Source organism: Equus przewalskii, chromosome 10 (genome assembly GCF_037783145.1).
Source record: "Equus przewalskii isolate Varuska chromosome 10, EquPr2, whole genome shotgun sequence".
In the NCBI taxonomy this organism is placed as follows: Eukaryota; Metazoa; Chordata; class Mammalia; order Perissodactyla; family Equidae; genus Equus; species Equus przewalskii.
In genome coordinates this window covers 52,048,810-52,067,903 of record NC_091840.1, presented here as the reverse complement: position 1 = coordinate 52,067,903, position 19,094 = coordinate 52,048,810, and the positions used below count along the sequence as shown (strand labels likewise).

At 38.3% G+C, this 19,094-nt stretch overlaps 1 protein-coding gene across 4 annotated transcripts in view; it reads left to right on the top strand.

Annotated features, from left to right (window-relative positions):
* The window catches only part of STX8 (syntaxin 8), a 242,512-nt gene that overhangs the window by 42,120 nt on the left and 181,298 nt on the right, over positions 1-19,094 (top strand). For all 4 annotated transcript variants that reach the window (XM_070561064.1, XM_008529293.2, XM_008529294.2 and 1 more), the window contains exon 5: positions 3,676-3,800. In XM_070561064.1, coding sequence (XP_070417165.1) covers positions 3,676-3,800 — 125 coding nt within the window. The remainder of the gene's footprint in view (positions 1-3,675; positions 3,801-19,094) is intronic.

Here is a 19,094-nt window from a genome sequence, read left to right as displayed (position 1 = left end):
GGTAGAGTAGTCATGGCAACCTCTCTGAGGAGATGACATCTGAGCAGAGTAGAATGAACCAGGGAGCAAGTCCACGTGACCATGTTGGGGACGAGTGCCTTAGCCATGGGGCATGCGGGGACAGCAAGTGGAAGGGCCCTGAGAGGGGAATGTGCTCAGTGTGTTCTAGAACCTGCCAGGAGGCTAGCATGGCTTGTAGGTTATAGTAAAGATAGTGGATTTTATGCCAAGGGTGATGGGAAGATGTGGCAGGGTTTTGAGCAGAGGAAGCGGATTTGTTTTTACAGTGATCACTGTGGCAGTTGTGTGGGGAGTAGAACGTAGAGGGTAGGAGTAGAAGCAGGAGACAGGAAGAGTAGGGTGGAAGCAAGAGAGTAGAGGAGAAATGTCGGGTTTTAGATATGTTTTGAGGGATTTGTTAATGGACTAGGTGAGGTGGGCTATGAAAGAAAGAGTCAAAGATGATTCCAAGGTTTTGGGCCTGAGCCACTGGGTCAGTGATGGTCTTGAACTGAAATTAGAAAGACTGAGGGAGGGGAAAATGGGTTTTGTGGGGAAATTGTTCTTTCTTCTCTGTTCTTACTTATGCAATTTGGTACCTAATGAGAAAAATTTTAATTAAAGCATTAAGGATCTCAAAAATCATCTAAGTCCGTGATTTTCAAAGATGGAAATCCTCTTCTGCAGGAATAAAAAGAATACCTGGCTGCCCCAACCGAGGTGAGCCTCCCCACTCACCTCCCGCCCCGCTCTTGAGGAGGGTGTGTATTCCTCAAGTGTTGGATCAGAATGAAGGCTGAAAGCTATTGACTGACTGACTTCCCTTATTTTATGGGTGAAAAAACCAGGGCTGAAGAGGTTATTGGAATTGCCCAGGGATATAAAGCTAGGTGTTCTCTTACTTCAGTTAGTAATTGCTCCATCAGTCTTTTTAGTTTGATTGTAAACTCCTTGCAAGCAAGAATTATGTCTTAAATTCGTTCATGTTTTCCTTTTTACCTAAGAGAGTACTGAGTACTAATAGGCATCCAGACATTCAGTTGAGCATAAAACCTAAATAAAAGAAAACTAGGTCTTCTGCATACAGTGACACCTGTGATGGTGAGTTCAGCCTTGAAGAACTGAACAGAAAATTTGGAGTCAGATAATCCAGAAAGAAGGCATTAGGGAATAAATTTTACTTTGGCAAACTGCATTGCAGTTTACTATTGCTTTCATATTGAACTCTGTGAGAATGAGATCAAAATAATTTTTTCAGTGCTTAGAATTTCTATGAGTCTGAATTCAGCCCTGGGAAATCTTTCCTGTATGTCTGGTGGTTGATTGATATTCATATTAAATTGTGCCCGTGTTATACTTTTATTCTCTAGTGTTTAAAAAATATACATCTATTAAAAATATATTTATAATTAAAGGCTATAGTTATAATTTGCCGTTTTTTGAGATTTCTAAAATAATTTTCCTACATATGTTTTTTCCCCCTTTAATAATAAAAAAATATATGCTGTAGGTGTGGCAGAAGCTACCAGGAGGGCATTCCAATATTACCTTTAGAGGAACAATGTCTAGTGTCAACTCACGTGCAATATACTAATTGGAATGGATGCTCATAGCTGGTGATAGATGCACTTTCAAGGTTACTTTATATGCCTCTGACCCGTTGTACTGGTTGTTAGCACTTGCTTTTGCAGTGGACCATGTGCAACATCCCATGACTCCTGTTTTGATCAAGAGCTGGCCCTTGCAAGACAGTATAAGAGTTAAGGGGTTTACTTTGATTGTAAACTTCCTTCTTTCTTTCCTCTTTCCATTGCTTTCTTTCCCTGTCTCCAAAGCTAAGTGAAATTGAAAGATTATTATAGAGAATCAATCCAAAATCTTGACATTTTAGATACTTGAGGCCAACCAAGTAAGGCTTTAAAGAAGCACATTTGCCTTTTTTGATAAAGTGGAAGAAAGTCTTCCTTCTGTTTGGCACGTTAGTGCACTCAAGCAGGGAGACCAGCTCTGTGGTTTAAAATCTTAGTCAAAGGAAAAATTTTCTTCCAGTTTTGCATGGGTTTGTTTCTTGACACATATCATATTCTTGTCTAGGTTTTATAGTGCTAAACTAAAAAAGAAGTTAATATTGCCTTTGGAGTATACTTATTTTTCAATAATATTTCAGTGCTTCCCGCAGTAATTGGTAAAATGACAATAATTAACATTTATTGAAAGGTTATTATCTTCCAAGCACTGCATTAAGCATTTTGCACACATTTTGCACATTGTTGCCCTCAACCAGAATAAGAGCAACACCCATAACAAGAATTTATACTTTGTAGGGGGAGAGATTTTGGTCTATTTTGTCTACATTCTATTTCTTCCTCATCCCCATTGATGAGAACAGTGCCTACCACATGTAAGTACTAAGGTAATGGTTTTTAAATAAATGAATTATTTTATGTACTCCCCAGCAGCCTTTGAGGCAGATGTTGCTGTTCCTATATTGCTGGTAGGCAGTGGAGCCAGGGTTGGAGCTCACACTGACAGCCGTTCACTCCGTGTTGGGGAGCAGTGTGCAGTCTAGTCAAGGGGCATTTTCCGTTCCTGCCTTCCATTTAGTAGGCATGAGGCTTACCTATGTAAAAGGTTGAGCAATAGGGTAGCAGTTATTTCTAGACAATACGAGAGATGTGAAAAGGGCCAGGAGAATGACAAATAATGGAGATGTGAGTGAATCCGTATAAATCACTTGGAGCTGTGCCTGTACATAGTGAATGCTTAATACATGTTAGCTGTTATTGTTACTGCTACTGCTGTTATGTCACCATCATTGTTATAATCATTTTTATGAGTCCTATGAACCATACTCTAAAGTGAGTGAGTGTTCGTGTCCGGATTGAAGTGGTCAGAGCTGGTCTCATGAACAAGATGGTCCTTGCAGGTTGGACAGAATGTGAGCAGGCGGGGACAAGAGAAGAGATGCTCAAGATGGGAGGAATTCTACAAACATGGGAACTGAAGCCAAAAACGTGTGTTCCCTATTCTTCAGACAGCAAGGAGATCAATATATCTGGTGCTTCCAGAAGGGCCGTATTGGTTGCTAGAGGGAGTAAAGGTTAGGATTGATAGTTGAGATTGACTGTTTATGTTCCGAATGCTACATTATATTCATAAAATTGGATTTGAAAACCTGTGTGTGTTTGTATCTGTGAGCAACCAAATATACTTTAATAAGAAATTTTATGGTCATTTTTTAATGCTATAATCTATAGTTGCAACATTGCTATCTTCCTGAGAAATAATATTTGTGCCTTAGGTGTCACATAGCCTATGAGACAAACTTGTTCTAATGAAAAGACTGCTTCCATTTGGCCTTGAGTTTTTGAAATATAAGACCCTCATTTATGATTATTGACTCAAATGTTGTCTTGGAGGATTAGCAAGAGTATTACATACTGCGATAGTCTCCTTAACAGGCTGTAATTCTCTGGGGGACTAGGCTTCTGCCTTATTCGTCCTTGTATCTCTTCCAGCGCTGAACACAATTGCTGGCGTAAACTAAGGATGCAATAAATTGTGGTTGAATTGAATTTCCAAGCACGCAAGGCTGGCCACCTCTGTACTTGTGGGAGTAATTTTCAGTGGAGCTATGTTTTTTGAGTTATGTATCGCATTTAATCTTTTTCTTAGGTCCAGCCTGATGACTGGAGGGGCTAAGCGAGGAGTACCCAACCCTTGGCTCTTCGAGGAGCCAGAGGAGACCAGAGGCCTGGGTTTTGATGAAATCCGGCAGCAGCAGCAGAAAATCATCCAAGGTACTGCATACCAAGGAGTGTGGGCTCCGAAACCTTGTCATGTTTTTACTACAGCCTTGTATGCTCCTTATGCACATTGAAAATCAGATGGAGAACAGTTGGTCTTTTAAAGCCCTTGGCAGTTTTGTGCTTCAGGATACCTGAGGAATAGACAAATGATGTCACCCGTTGAGGTAGCTCGTGGAGGTAGTGATTCTCTCCTGGGAGAGAGAGAGCATGCGCAGCTCTGTATCTGATAAGCCCCGGGGAATCTGGACATGTGCTCCTTCCTTTTCTCCACAATTGGGAATTATTCTCCAAATACAGGACTCTGTCTTTTTCTCATATAAAAGAAGTCAGTTTGGATTTTATGTCCAAGTTCATCTTGCCCAGTGGCTTTTAAATCTGCTCATTATTTTTTTACCTTCTTCAGTTTTTTCAATTTCAGAAGCAATGCGTGATTGTTATACAAAGGTCAGACAATGTAGGGATATGTATAATGAAAAGCTCCCCAGATTACTTCTCTAATCTCAAACTGTAAACAAATCAGTATGTATTTCCTCAGGCTTTTTTTCTATACATATACATACATTTATTCAGTATAAGCGCACATATTTTGCATAAATAGGATCATGCTGTGTAATTGCACAGCTTTTTTTTTCTTTTAAATATGTGTCATGGTCATTTTTTCATGTTAGTATTAAGATATTTTATTCTTTCTGGGCCAGCCCAGTGGCACAATGGTTAAGTTTGCACATTCCGCTTTTCCGTGGCCTGGGGTTCGCCATTTTGGATCCTGGGTGCGGACATGGCACTGCTTGTCAAGCCATGCTGTGGGAGGCATCCCACATATACAGTAGAGGAAGATGGGCATGGATGTTAGCTCAGGGCCAGTCTTCCTCAGCAAAAAGAGGAGGATTGGCTGCAGATGTTAGCTCAGGGCTAATCTTCCTAAAAAAAAAAAAAGATATTTTATTCTTTCTAATTCTACTTTTTAAAAACAGGTTTGTTGAGGTATAATTCACAGTATCATAAATAGCATATATTTGAAGTGTGTGATTCAGTAAGCTTTGACATCTGTATACACCTGTGAAACCATCACCTCAATGAAAATAATGAACATAATCATTATTCCCAAAAGCTTTCCTCTTGTCTCTTGTAATTCTTACTGTCGTCCCTCCCCCAACCCACAGACAGCTGCTGACCTGCTTTCTGTCACTGTAAATTAGCTTCTATTTTGTGTAATTCTATAGGAATGGAATCATAGTGTGTACTCTTTTTGGGAGGAGGGGTTCTGGCTTCTTTATCTAAGCATAATTATTTTAAGACTCATCCACGTTGTTGCGTGGCTGAGTATTTCATTGTCATCTTGCAGAACAGCATTCCATTGTGCGAATTTCCCCCAATCTGTGTATCCATTCCACTTGTTGATGAGTATTTCGCTGTTACAAATACAACCGCCATGAACGTTCTTGTGCAAATCTTTGTATGGACATGAATTTTCATTTTTCTTAGGTAAATACCTACTAGTGGAATGACTGAGTCATATAATAGGTGGATGTTTAACTTTTTTTTTGCTGAGGAAGAGTAGCCCTGAGCTAACATCTGTTGCTAATCATCCGCTTTTTGCTTGAGGAAGATGGTCCCTGAGCTATATCCGTGCCTGTCTTCCTCTATTTTATATGTGAGTTGTGCCCAACATAGTCCTAATTTTTTTCCTGTGATGATTGTATTGATGCTTTCGATAAAATACAAAATATTACACTTTTCTCTCTCCAATTTCCCTGTGCGCCTGTGTGCTTACTGTGCTTAGTGTACCAGCAAGCAAAGTCACCAAAACAGAAAAAATGGGTTCACTCTTGAGTTTTGATAAATATATAATGACACATATCCATCATTAGAGTAACATAGAGTATTTCTACTGCCCTAAAAATTCTCTGTGCCCTACCTATTTATCCCTTCCTCCCCCCCCAACCCTATGTAACCTCTGATCTTTTTACTGTTTCTATAGTTTTACCTTTTCCAGAATGTCATGTAGTTGGAATCATACAGTATGTAGCCTTTTCAGATTGGCTGTTTGTTGTTGTGTGTCTTTTTTTTTTTTGGTGAGCAAGATTGGCCCTGAGCTAACATCTGTAGCCAATCTTCCTCCTTTTGCTTGAGGAAGATTGCCACTGAGCTAACATCTGTGCCAGTCTTCCTCTATTTTGTATGTGGGATGCTGCCACAGAATGGCTTGATGAGCAGTGTGTTGGGCCAAGCCAGGGATCTGAACCTGCAAACCCTGGGCTGCCAAAGCAGAACGCACGGTCTTAACCACCAGGCCACTGGGCCAGCCCCAGATTGGCTTCTTTTACTTAGTAATATGCATTTAAGTTTCCTCCATGCCTTTTCATGGCTTGATAGCTCATTTCTTTTTGATGCTGAATAATATTCCATTGTCTGGATGTACCACCTTTGTCTATTCACTACTGAAGGACATGTTGGTTGCTTCCAAATTTTGGCAATTATGAGCAAAGCTTCTGTAAATATCTGTGTGCATGTTTTTGTGTGCACATAAGTTTCCAGCTCTTTGGGTAGATACTAAGGAGTGTGATTGCTGGATCATATGGGAAGAGTTTGTTTAGTTTTGTAAGAAACTGCCAAACTATCTTCCAAAGTGGCCGTACCATTTTGCATTCCCACCAGCAATGAATGAGAATTCCATGCTCCACATCTTCGTCAGCATTTGATGTTGTCAATTTCAAGATTTTGGCCATTCTAATAGATATGTAGTGGTATCTCATGGTTTAATTTACATTTCTCTAATGACGTGATGTGGAGCATCTTTTCACATACTTAATCTGCCATCTATAGATCTTCTTTGGTGAGGTGTCTGTTAAGGTCTTTGGCCCACTGAGTTGTTTGTATAATTTGGATAGCAGTCGTTTATTAGATATGTCTTTTGCAAATGTTTTCTTCCAGTCTAAGGCTTCTCATTTTCTTGACTATCTTTCATAGAGCAGAAGTGTTAAATTTTAATGAAGTCCAGCTTATCAATTATTTCTTTCATGGACCATGCTTTTGGTGGTGTATCTGAAAAGTCTCTGCCAGACTTCCAGTTTCCTGTTCTGCATGTAAGGACCTGAGAAGTTGCCACTCCATCCTAACAACCAGTAATAAGCAGAACAGATTAGAAAACCAGCAACTCTTCCTGGATTTATTAGAGAGGGGAGGGCACAGGGCAGATCGCTTCATGCAAGATAGGAGAGACAGACAAGTGAATAACAGAGAGTCACAGCTTACTGGAGCAAAGACTTCCAAGCAGAAACCAGTGTGGGAACCCGTGCTGGATAGGAAAACCTGCACTGTAATTGACGAATTGCCAGAGGCTCAGTGTGGACAAGTCTGAGAGTTAAAGATTCCAGGGAACCCAGTGATAGATCAGTCCCCACAATTTAGTGAGATTTGCCTCCAGGAGCTCGACCAGGTTCTCACAGCAACTATCAGAGAAAAATCCTCTCGTGCTTCCGACAGAGGAAGAAAGGAACCATTTTGGAATAAGCAGAGCACTCTGTTCTTCTTAACAAGGTCTGCCCTCAGGAGTAACTAGTTAACCAGAGCCTAACCTGCTGGGGTATTATCAGAGCCTAACTGACCTGGGAGAAAAGAAATGGCCAACTCCAGCCCCTTAGCTATCTGTCCCACCTAAGGGAGGAAGGAAAAAGCTATGAAACACTTCTTAAGTTCACAGTCCAGAGGCGTAGGCTCACTAAAGGGCTGAGACCTAATCACAGGACTGTGAAACACTCCCACTCTCCCCACACCTTAGCACCACATTTTGCTAAAGGCCTGTTTACAGCACTTCCTTCTATCTGTACATCTGTCTGGCTCTTGAGAAAAGATTACAAGGCATACCAAAAGGCAAAAAAAGGTAATTTGAAGAGACAGAGCAAGCATCAGAATCAGACGTGGCAGGGATGTTGGAATTATCAGACCAGGAATTTAAAAGAACTATGATTAATATGCTAAGGATTCTAATGGATAAAGTAGACGGCATTGAAGAACAGATGAGCAATGTAAGCAGAGAGATGGAAATCCTAAGAAAGAACCCAAAAGAAATAGAGATCAAAAACACTGTAACAGACATGAAGAATGCCTTTGATGGGCTTCTTAGTAGACGGGACACAGCTGAGGAAAGAACCTCTGAGCTTGAGGATATCTCAATAGAAACCTCCAAAACTGGAAAGCAAAGAGAAGACAGACTGAGCAAAACAGAACAAAATATCCAGGGACTGTGGGACAACTACAAAAGGTGTAGCATATGTGCAATGGAAATACTGGAAGGAGAATAAAGAGAGAGAAGAACCAAAGAAATATTTGAAACAATGACTGAGAATTTCCCCCCCAAATTAATGTCAGATATCAAACCACAGACCTAAGAAACTCAGAGAACACCAAGCAGAATAAATACCAAACAAAACTACATCTAGGCTTACTATTTTCAAATTATAGAAAATCAAAGATAAAGAAAAATTTCTGAAAGAAGCTACAAGAAAAAAACACCTCACTATAGGAAAACAAGGATAAAAATTACAGCTGAATTCTCAAATCATGCAAATGAGAATGGAGTGAAATATTTAGTGTTGCAAGAAAAAACTCACCAACCTAGAATTCTGTACCCTGTGAAATTATCCTTCAAAACTGAAGGAGGAATAAAGACTTTCTTAGACAAACAGACATTGAGGGAATTTGTTGCCAGTAGATCTGCCTTGCAAGAAATGTTTTAAAAATTCTTTAGCGAGAAGGAAAATAATATAGATCAGACATGTGGATCTACATGAGGAAAATAAGTGCGTCAAAGAAGGAACCAGTGAATTAAAAAAATGTCATTACCATATCCAAGGTCACACTCTCTTACTACATTACTGTATTTCTGTAACTTTATAGTAAATCTTGAAGTCAGGTAGTGTCAGTCCTCCAACTTTGTTTTCTTCCTTCAATATTATGTAGGCTATTCTGGGTTTTTGCCTTTTCATATAAACTTTAGAATGAGTTTGTCAATAATGACAAAATAGCTTGCTGGAATTTTGATTGAAATTGCATTGAATCTATAGATCAAGTTGGGGAGAACTGACATCTTGACAACACTGAGTCTTTCTGTCCATGAACATGTAGTATCTCTCCATTTATCTAGTTCTACTTTGATTCCATTTATTAGAGTTTTGTAGTTTTCCTCATATAGATCTTGTACATTTTTGTTAGATTTACACCTATTTCACTTTTGGGGTGCTAATGTAAATGGTATTATGTTTTTAATTTCAAATCCCACTTTTTCATTGCTGGTATAAAGGAAAATGATTGACTTTTGTATATTAACCTTGTGTCCTACAACATTGCTGTAGTTGCTTATTAAGTTTCAGAAGATATTTTTGTTGATGGTCTTAGATTTCTACACAGATGATCATGTCATCTGCAAACAAAGTAAGTTTTATTTCTTTCTTCCCAGTCTGTTTACCTTTTATTCTATTTTCTTGTCTGATTGCATTAGCTAGAACTTTCACTACAGTGTTGAAAAGGAGTGGTGAGAGGGGACATCCTTGCCTTGTACCTGATCTTAGTGGGAAAGCTTTGACTTTCTCAGCATTTAAGTAAGATGTTAGCTGTGAGGTTTTTGTAGGTGTTCTTTACCAAGTTGAGGAAGTTTCCCACTCTTCCTGGTTTACTGAGAGTTTTATCATTAATGGATGTTGGGTTTCGTCAGATACTTTTTCTGCATCTAGTGATGTGATCATGTGATTTTTGTTTTTTAGCCTGCGGATGAGATGGATTGCATTAACTGATTTTTGAATGTTGAACCAGCCTTGCATACCTGGGATAAATCCCCCTTGGTCGTGGTGTGTAGTATTTTTTATACATTGTTAGATTTGATTTGCTAATATTTTTTGAGGATTTTTGCATCTATGTTCATGAGTGATATTGGTCTGGTTCTTGTAATGTCTTTGTCTAGTTTTAGTATTAGGATAATGTTGGCCTCATAGAATGAGTTAGGAAGTATTCTTTCTGCTTCTGTCCTCTGAAAGAGATGGTAGAGAATTGGTATAATTTCTTCCTTAAATGTTTGGTAGAATTTACCAGTGAACCAACCCTTCTGGGCCTGGTCCATTCTGTTTTGGGAGGTTATTAATTGTTAATTCAATTTCTTTAAGAGATATAGGTCTATTCAGATTGTCTATTTCCTGTGAGTTTTGGCAGCTTGTGTCTTTCAAGGAATTGGTCCATTTTATCTAGGTTATCAATTTGCAGGCATAGAGTTGTTGATAATATTTCTGTATTATCCTTTTAATGTCCATGAGATCTGCAGTGATATTTCTTCTTTCATTACTAATATTGGTAATTTGTTAATTTGTGTCCCCTTTTTTTCTTAGTTAGCTTGGTTAGAGGCTTATTGATTTTATTGATCTTTTCAAAGAACCAGCTTTGGTTTCTCTGTTGATTTTCTGTTATCAGTTTCATTGATTTCTGCTGTAATTAATGTTTCTTTTCTTCTACTTACTTTGGATTTAATTTGCTCTTCTTTTTCTATTTTCTTAAAGTGGAAACTTAGATTATTGATCTTAGATCTTTCTTTTCTAATATATGCATTCAGTGCTATAAATTTCCCTCTATACATGCCTTTTACTGCATCCCATAAATTTTGATAAGTTGTGTTTTCATTTTCATTTAGTTCAAAACATTTTAAAATTTCTCCTGAGATTTCTTTGACGTGTGTTATTTAGTAGTATGTTGTTTAATCTCCATATATTTTGGGATTTTCCAGTTGTCTTTCCGTTATTAATTTCTAGTTTAATTCCATTGTAGTCTGAGAGCAGGCACTGTATGATTTCTATTCTTTTAAATTTGTTAAGGTGTGTTTTATGGGCTGGAATGTGGTCTGTCTTGGTAAATGCTCCATGTAAGCTTGAGAAGAATGTTTATTCTGCTGTTGTTTAATGAAGTAATCTGTAGTAGTCTGTTATATCCCATTGATTGATGGTATTGCTGAGTTTAGTTATGTTCTTACTGATTTCCTGCCTGCTGGGTCTGTCTGTTTCTGATAACTTTTGTTGAGGACTCCAACTATGATAGTGTATTCATCTGTTTCTTCTTGCAGTTCTATCACTTTTTGCCTCATGTAGTTTGATGCTCTGTTATTAGGTGCATACATGTTAGGAATTGATATGTGTTTTGGGAGAATTGATTACCTTATTGTTATGTAATGCCCCTCTTTATGCCTGATAACTTTATTTGCTTTGAAGTCTGCTCTGTCTGAAATTAATATAGCTACTTCTGCTTTCTTTTTTTTTTAGTTTAATTGAGGTCATATTGGCTTTTAACATTGTCTATATTTCATGTATTTCACATTATTCTATTTCAGTTTCTGTATAGATTGCATCGTGTTCACCACCAATAGTCTAGATTTTATCTGTCAGCATATGCATCTGCCCCTTTACCCCTTTCGCCCTCTCCCTACCCTATTTTCTTCTGGTAACCGTTAATCTGTTCTCCTTATCTATGTGTTTTATTTATCTTCCACATGAGTGAAATCATACAGTGTTTGTCTTTCTCTGTCTGACTTATTTCACTTAGCATAATACCCTCAAGGTCCATCCATGTTGTCACAAATGGCACGATTTTGTCTTTGTTTTATGGCTGAGTAGTATTTCATTGTATATATTTACCACATCTTCTTTACCCACTCATCCATTGATGATGATGGGTTGCTTCTATGTCTTGGCTCTTGTGAATAATGCTGCAATGAACATAGGGGTGCATAAATCTTTTTGAACTGTTGATTTCATATTCTTTGCATAAATACCCAATAGTGGAATAGCTGGATCATACGATATTTCTATTTTTGGTTTTTTGAGAAATCTCCATACTGTTTTCCATAGTGGCTGCACCAGTTTGCATTCCCACCAGCAGTGATTGAGAATTCCGTTTTCTCCACATCCTCTCCAACACTTGTTATTTATTCTCTTGTTAATTATAGCTGTTCTGACAGGTGTGAGGTATCTCATTGTAGTTTTGATTTGTATTTCCCTAATAATTAGTGATGTTGAACATCTTTTCACATACCTGTTGGCCATCTGTAAATCTTCTTTAGGAAAATGTCTCTTCATATCCTCTACTCCTTTTTTGATTTCATGGTTTGTTTTTTTTGTTGTCGAGTTGTTTGAGTTCTTTATGTATTTTGGTAATTAACCCCTTGTTGGATACATGATTTGCAAAATTTTTTCCCAGTTGGTGAGTTGTCTTTTTGTTTTGTTCCTGGTTTCCTTTGCCTTGCAGAAGTTTTTTAGTTTGATGTAGTCCCATTTGTTTATTTTTTCTTGTTTCTCTTGCCTGAGTAGACATGGTATTCGAAAAGATGCTGCTAAGACTGATGTCAAAGAGTGTAGTGCCTGTTTTTCTTCTAGGAGTTTTATGGTTTATTCAAGTCTTTAATCCATTTTGAGTTAATTTTGTATATGGTGAAAGATAATTGTCTACTTTAATTCTTTTGTGTGTGGCTGTCCAGTTTTCTCCAACACCATTTATTGAAGAGACTTTCCTTTCTGTATTGTATGTTCTTGGCTCCTTTGTTGAAGATTAGCTGTCCATAGATGTGTGGTTTTATTTCTGGGCTTTCAATTGTGTTCCATTAATCTGTGTGTCTATTTTTGTGCCAGTACCATATTACTATAGCTTTGTAGTATATTTTGAAGTCAGGGATTGTAATGCCTCCAGCTTTGTTCTTTTTTCTCAGGATTGCTTTGGCTATTTGGGGTCTTTTGTTCTTCCATACAAATTTTAGGATTCTTTGTTCTATTTCCGTGAAGAATGTCATTGGGATTCTGATTGGGATTGCATTGTATCTGTAGATTACTTTAGGTAATGTGGACATTTTAACTATGTTTATTCTTCCAATCCATGAGCATGGAATATCTTTCCATTTGTTATGTTTTCTTCGGTTTCTTTCAATAATGTCTTATAGTTTTCAGTATATACATCTTTCACTTTTTTGGTTAAATTTATTCCTAGATATTTTATTCTTTTTGTTGTGATTGTAAATGGGATTGTGTTATGGACTTCTCTTTCTGCTAGTTTGTTATTAATGTATAGGAACTCATTCCTTTTTTTTTCTGGGGAAGAGTCTCCCTGAGCTAAGATCTGTTGCCAGTCCTCCTCTGTTTTTGTATGTGACCTGCTGTCACAGCATGGCCACTGATAGACCAGTGGTGAAGGCCATGCCCAGGAACTGAACTCGGGCTGCTGAAGCAGAGTGCACTGAAGTTAACCACTAGGCCATGAGGGCTGGCCCCAATGCAACTGATTTTTGGAGGTTGATTTTGTACCCTGAAACTTTGCTGTAGTGGTTAATTATTTCTAAGCGTTTTCTGTGGATTCTTTAGGATTTTCTATGTATAGAATCATGTCATCCACAAGTAGTGAGAGTTTGACTTCTTCCTTTCCAATTTGGATACCTTTTATTTCTTTTTCTTGCCTAATTTCTCTGGCCCAAACCACCAGTACTGTGTTGAATAGGAGTGGCAAGAGTGGGCACCCTTTCTTGTTCCTATTGTCAGAGGGATGGCTTTCAGTTTTTCACCCTTAAGTATGATGTTGGCTGTGGGTTTGTCATATATGACCTTTATTATTTTCAGGTACTTTCCTTCTATGCCCATTTTATTTAGGGTTTTTTTTTTTTTATCATAAATGGATGTTGGATCTTGTCAAATGCTTTCTCTGCCTCTGTTGAGATGATCATGTGATTTTTATTCCTCATTTTGTTAATGTGGTGTATCACGTTGATTGATTTGTGGATGTTGAACTCTCCCTGTGTCCCTGGTATAAATCCCACTTGATCATAATGTACCATCTTTTTAATGTATTTCTGTATTAGATTTGCTAATATTTTGTTAAGGATTTTTGCATCTATGTTCATTAGAGATATTGGCCTGTAATTTTCCTTCTTTGTCTGGTTTTGGTATCAGGGTAATGTTGGCCTCATAGAATGAGTAAGGAAGTGTTCCATCTTCTTCAGTTTTTTGGAGTAGTTTGAGAAGGATAGGTACTAAATCTTCTTTGAATGTTTGGTAGAATTCTCCAGAGAAGCCATCTGGTCCTGGACTTTTGTTTTTTGGGAGGTTTTTGATTGCTGTTTCCATCTCTTTACTTGTGTTTGGTCTATTCAGATTCTCTATTTCTTTCTGATTTAGTTTTGGGAGGTTATATGAGTCTAAGAATCTATCTGTTTTTTCTAGGTTATCCAATTTGTTGGCATATAGTTTTTCATAGTATTCTCTTGTAATCCTTTGTATGTCTGTGGTATCTGTTGTAATTTCTCCTCTTTCATTTTTAATTTTATTTGCATCCTCTCTCTTCCTTTTTTAGTGAATCTGGCTAAAGATTTTTATCAGTTTTGTTTATCTTCTCAAAGAACCAGCTCTGGGTTTCATTGGTCCTTTTTATTGTTTTTATAGTCCCTATTTTATTTATTTCTGCTCTAGTTTTTATTATTTCCCTCCTGCTGACTTTGGGCTTTGTTTGCTCTTCTTTTCCTAGTTCTGTTAGATGTAGTTTAAGGTTATTTACTGGAGATTTTTCTTGTTTGCTAAGGTAGACCTGTATTGCTGGAAATTTCCCTCTTAGCACCGCTTTTGCTGCATCCCATAAGAGTTGGTATGTTGTGTTTTCATTTTCACTTGTCTCCAGGTATTTTTTTATTTCTCCTTTGATTTCTTTATTGATCCAAAGGTTGTTCAGTAGCATGCTGTTTAATCTCTGCGTATTTGTGCCTTTCCCAGTGTTTTCCTTGTAGTTGATTTCTAGTTTCATAGCATTGTGATCAGAAAAGATGCTTGATATGATTTCAGTTTTCTTAAATTTATTGAGGACTGCCTTGTTTCCCAACGTATGGTCTATCTTTGAGAATGTTCCATGTACACTTGAGAAGAATGTGTATTCTGCTGTGTTTGGATGGAATGGTCTATATGTATTAAGTCCTTCTGGTCTAGTATTTCATTTAAGGCCGGTGTTTCCTTGCTGACTTTCTGTCTGGATGATCTATCCATTGATGTAGGTGGCATGTTGAGATCCCCACCTATTATTGTGTTACTGTCAGTTTCTCCCTTTAGGTCTGTTAGTAGTTGCTTTGTATACTTTGGTGCACCTGTGTTGGGTGTATATCTATTTGTAAGTGTTATTTCCTCTTGGTGGAATGTCCCTTTTATCATTATATATTCCCCTCTTTGTCTCTCATTGTTTTCTTAATCTCGAAGTTGGCTTTGTCTGATGTAAGTATGGCAACACCTGCTTTCTTTTGCTTGCCATTTTCTTGGAGTATCATCTTCCATCCCTTCACTCTAAGCCTGTGTTTGTCTTTAGAGCTGAGATGAGTCTCCTGGAGGCAGCATATTGTTGGATCTTGTTTTTTAATCCATCCAGCCACTCTGTCTTTTGATTAGAAAATTCAATCCATTTACTTTTAGAGTGATTATTGATATATGAGGGTCTAATACTGACATTTTATCTCTTGTTTTCCACTTGTTCTATATTTCCATTGTTTCTTTTCCCTTTTCTTTCTGACTACCATTTCAGTTTAGTGTTTTTCTCAGTTTTCTCCTTATTTGTGATTTGTGGCTCTGCTCCAATTTTTGGTTTAGTGGTTACCATGAGGTTTGTATAAAAGATCTCACAGATGACATAATCCATTTTCTCATACCCTCTTATCTCCATTAACCTAAGCAAGTTCCATCCCTTTCCTCTTCCCCTTCTGAGTTATTGTTGTCACAGATTATTCTTTTTTGTATTCTGAGTTTGTGACCAAGTTGGAGTGGTTATAGTTATTTTTGATTCTTTCTTTCCCTTTATCCTTTATTTCATAATTAAGTGTTTGCTAACATTTTCTGATATAGAGCTGCAGTTTTCTGATTTTGTCTATCTGTCTCCTTGCTCAAAACTTTGTAAACCTTTGCCTTTTTGTATCAGGTAGAAGGCTCTCTTCATCATTTGTTGTAAGGCAGGTTATTTCTGTTTTCTTTTAATGTTAGCATGGTATATTTTTCTCCATTTATTTACTTTTATTCTATGTGTGTCTTTATATTTAAAGTGGGGTTCTTGTAGACAACATATAGTTGGCTCTTTTTTGATCCACTCTGACAGTCTCTGTCTTTTAATTGGTATAGTTTTACTTTTTTGTTTCAATCTGGATGCCTTTTGTTTCTTTTTCTTGCCTTATTGCACTTGCTACAACCTCCAGTACAGTGTTGAATAGAAATACTGAGAGCAGACATCCTTGCCTTGTTTCTAATCTTAGGGGGGAAGCATTCATTTGGAAGCCAGATATTGTGAATTTTTCTTTGTTCAATACTGGATATTTTTGTATTTCTAGAAATATTCTTGAGGTCTTTTTCTGGGATGCAGTTAAGTTATTTCAGTCTTGTTTTGTGAGGTAGACCAGAACAGTGTTATTTTAGAGCAGGGATCAGTAAACCATGATCTATGCGCCACATCTGGCCTACTGCCTGTTATTGTATGGTCTGCAAGCTAAAAATTGTTTTTCTGTTTCCACGTGGTTCAGAAATAGTCATAAGTGGAATATTTTGTGACTGTAAAAATTATATGAAATTCAGAGTTTAGTGTCCATAAATTAAGTTTTATGGGAACACAGCCATGCTTGTTCATTTTATGTATTATCTATGGATGCTTTCCTGCTACCATGACAGAGTTGAGTTGTTGCTCTGGAGACCATATGAACCACAAAGCCTAAAATATTTACTATCTGGCCCTTTATAGAATACGTTTGCTGACTCCCGGCTAGAGGTAATTTACCCCATTACTGAGCCAAAACCATTCTGAGTACTCGATCTGATGCCCTATGAATTGTGAGCTGACTTGGTCAGTGGGAATAGGAACTGTGTCCAGCCCTGTTTGAGCTCAGAGGATATTCCCTTAACCCTTTCAGGTGGTTCCTTCCCCAGCCTTCGTTAGTTTCCTCACACACACGGCCTGATCAACGCTCACATGAAGCCTCAAGGTGGACCCTGTGAAAATCTCTGGAGTTTTCTCTCTGTGCAGCTCTCTCCTCTCTGGTTCTGTGCCCTACATACTCTAGCCACCTTGACCTCTGGATTCTTCTTAACTCAGGGAGACTGCCGGCCCCACCTGGTGTCCCCCTTCCCCACACTACAGCCTGGGAACTCTCAAGACAATAATCTGGGGCAATCAGAGCTCATGTAGTTTGTTTCCTATCTCTCAGGGATCACTGTCCTTCAATTCCTGACGTCTGTGTCTTGAAATTGTTGTTTTACTTTTTTCCTGTGGTTTTGTGTTTTTTTCCCTGAGTTGTTTCAGGCCAGAAGTAAATCTGGTCCCTGTCAGTCCATCTTGGCCAGAAGCAGAAGTCTAATTCTATTTTGAACTCCCTTGTCACAGTGAAATTACCCAGTAAATGAGATACTGCCTCCCTTATATCTTCAGTTCAACATACTTTACCCATTATCATATTTGAAGCAGAGTGAAAAAATTAAGAGCAATACGGCTTTACACAAAGCACAACCATTCGTTTGCGGTGCTTTATTCTTCAGGATTCATGGTTCCTGAAAAGCATGTCTTGCTAGCTAATACTAATGACTTTTCTAGTGTTGTTGCTTTTTGCTGGGAAAGGCTGTTTTCAAGTAAAAAAATAACCCTGTCACTGAGAAGGTGCTGCGTTCGGAGATTGCTGTAGGTTGGGTGTGAGAGGATGCCAGCTGCAAGTTTTTGTCATTGAGTCTCCAAAACAGACAGCATCCTTATTGAGATGCCCACCCTCTGAAGGCCTGCTGGCCTGCGGGGTTTGTGGAGATGAAGGAGCAGAGGAGAGGAGCAGCACGTATTGCAGATCACTTTGTTTTTCTACTCTTACCTTTGTCTTTTGAAATGCTGTGTCCCTCTTTGCTTTTTTAGCAAGCTGTTTTTCAAGGATAAACACAAAACCGGAAGTAATCTTTACATAAGACCCTTATCAGCCTTTTCTCTGCCTCAAGAATCTTGGTGATGTGCTGAGGTTGCTGTGGCATGGCTTCATTGCCAGGTCCTGCACTAGATAAAATAAAGAACCATGAAGGGCATTTCTAACTTCCTTTCGTCCATGGGATCTGTTAGCCTTTCTGTACTTTCGTTGACCTTTAGAAAAGCTTTGGAAATCACCCTAAAATAACAGTTTATTGGTAGAGCTTAGACTTGAGGCAATGAATGCCTTCCTTTCCTAACCTAGAAGCTAGGCCTCATTACAACCAGTTAGCCAATCTTGGCTTCTGTGCTACGTAAGCTGTAATTTCAGGCACAATTGGACATTAGGCAGAAGATGAGTAGGGTGATGACAATAACTGGGTCTTCTCAAAAATCCACGAGAGAGAGAAAAGGAAGGTAGCTTTTTGAGTCCTTTGTCTGAGTCAATGACAGACCCTGGAGAAGGTATGAAGTACCATTCTACCTTTACTCAGGAGGTCTCTTTGATGGGGTTTCTTAATTATCTCTATGTTTGCTGTTATTCTGTAGATGTTCTTTCTAGATTCTAGTAGAAAGTTGTACATTAGTTTTAGATTTCTGTTCTTAGGTCTCTAAATATTTTCATGTGAAATAGTCGTGGTGGAGGTGGCTAGCTGGACTCCATTTTATACTGGCACATCTTAGTAGGTGATCTTTGAACACTTGCAATCATAACTTCACACACTTCTTTTTTTTTTTAAAGATGGACACCTGAGCTAACATCTGTTGCCAATCTTTTTTTCCCTTCTTCTCCCCAAAGCCTCCCAATACATAGTTGTATATTCTGGCTGTGAGTGCCTCTGGTTGTGCTGTGTGGGACGCTACCTCAGCATGGCTTGATGAGCAGTGCCATGTCCATGCCCAGGATCTGAACCAGCGAAACCCTGGGCTGCCAAAGTGGAGCGGGCGAACTTAGCCACTCAGCCGCGGGCCGGCCCCAACACACAACTTTCTTTGAAGATGCCCTTTCTTGTAGCTGTCACCTAGACCATGATTCTTTTACTAAAATCTTAAAACAAAAACAAAAATAAAAACATGTATTCTTAAAACTTGCTCTAAGAGTCTTCCCAACTTAGTGATTAGCTTTATCCAGCTTGACCTAATCCTTTCCTCATTCGTTCCTTACTTCCTTTTATTCAGGGAGAACTCCTTCTGTATGTTAAATATGAGAATTTCCATTGCTTCTCTCTGGGCACTGGACAGCACAACATCAACTACTTTTCTACTACCTAAATTCAGAGGAGGCTATCTCCTACTGCCCTTCCGTATGTCTAGGAGAGA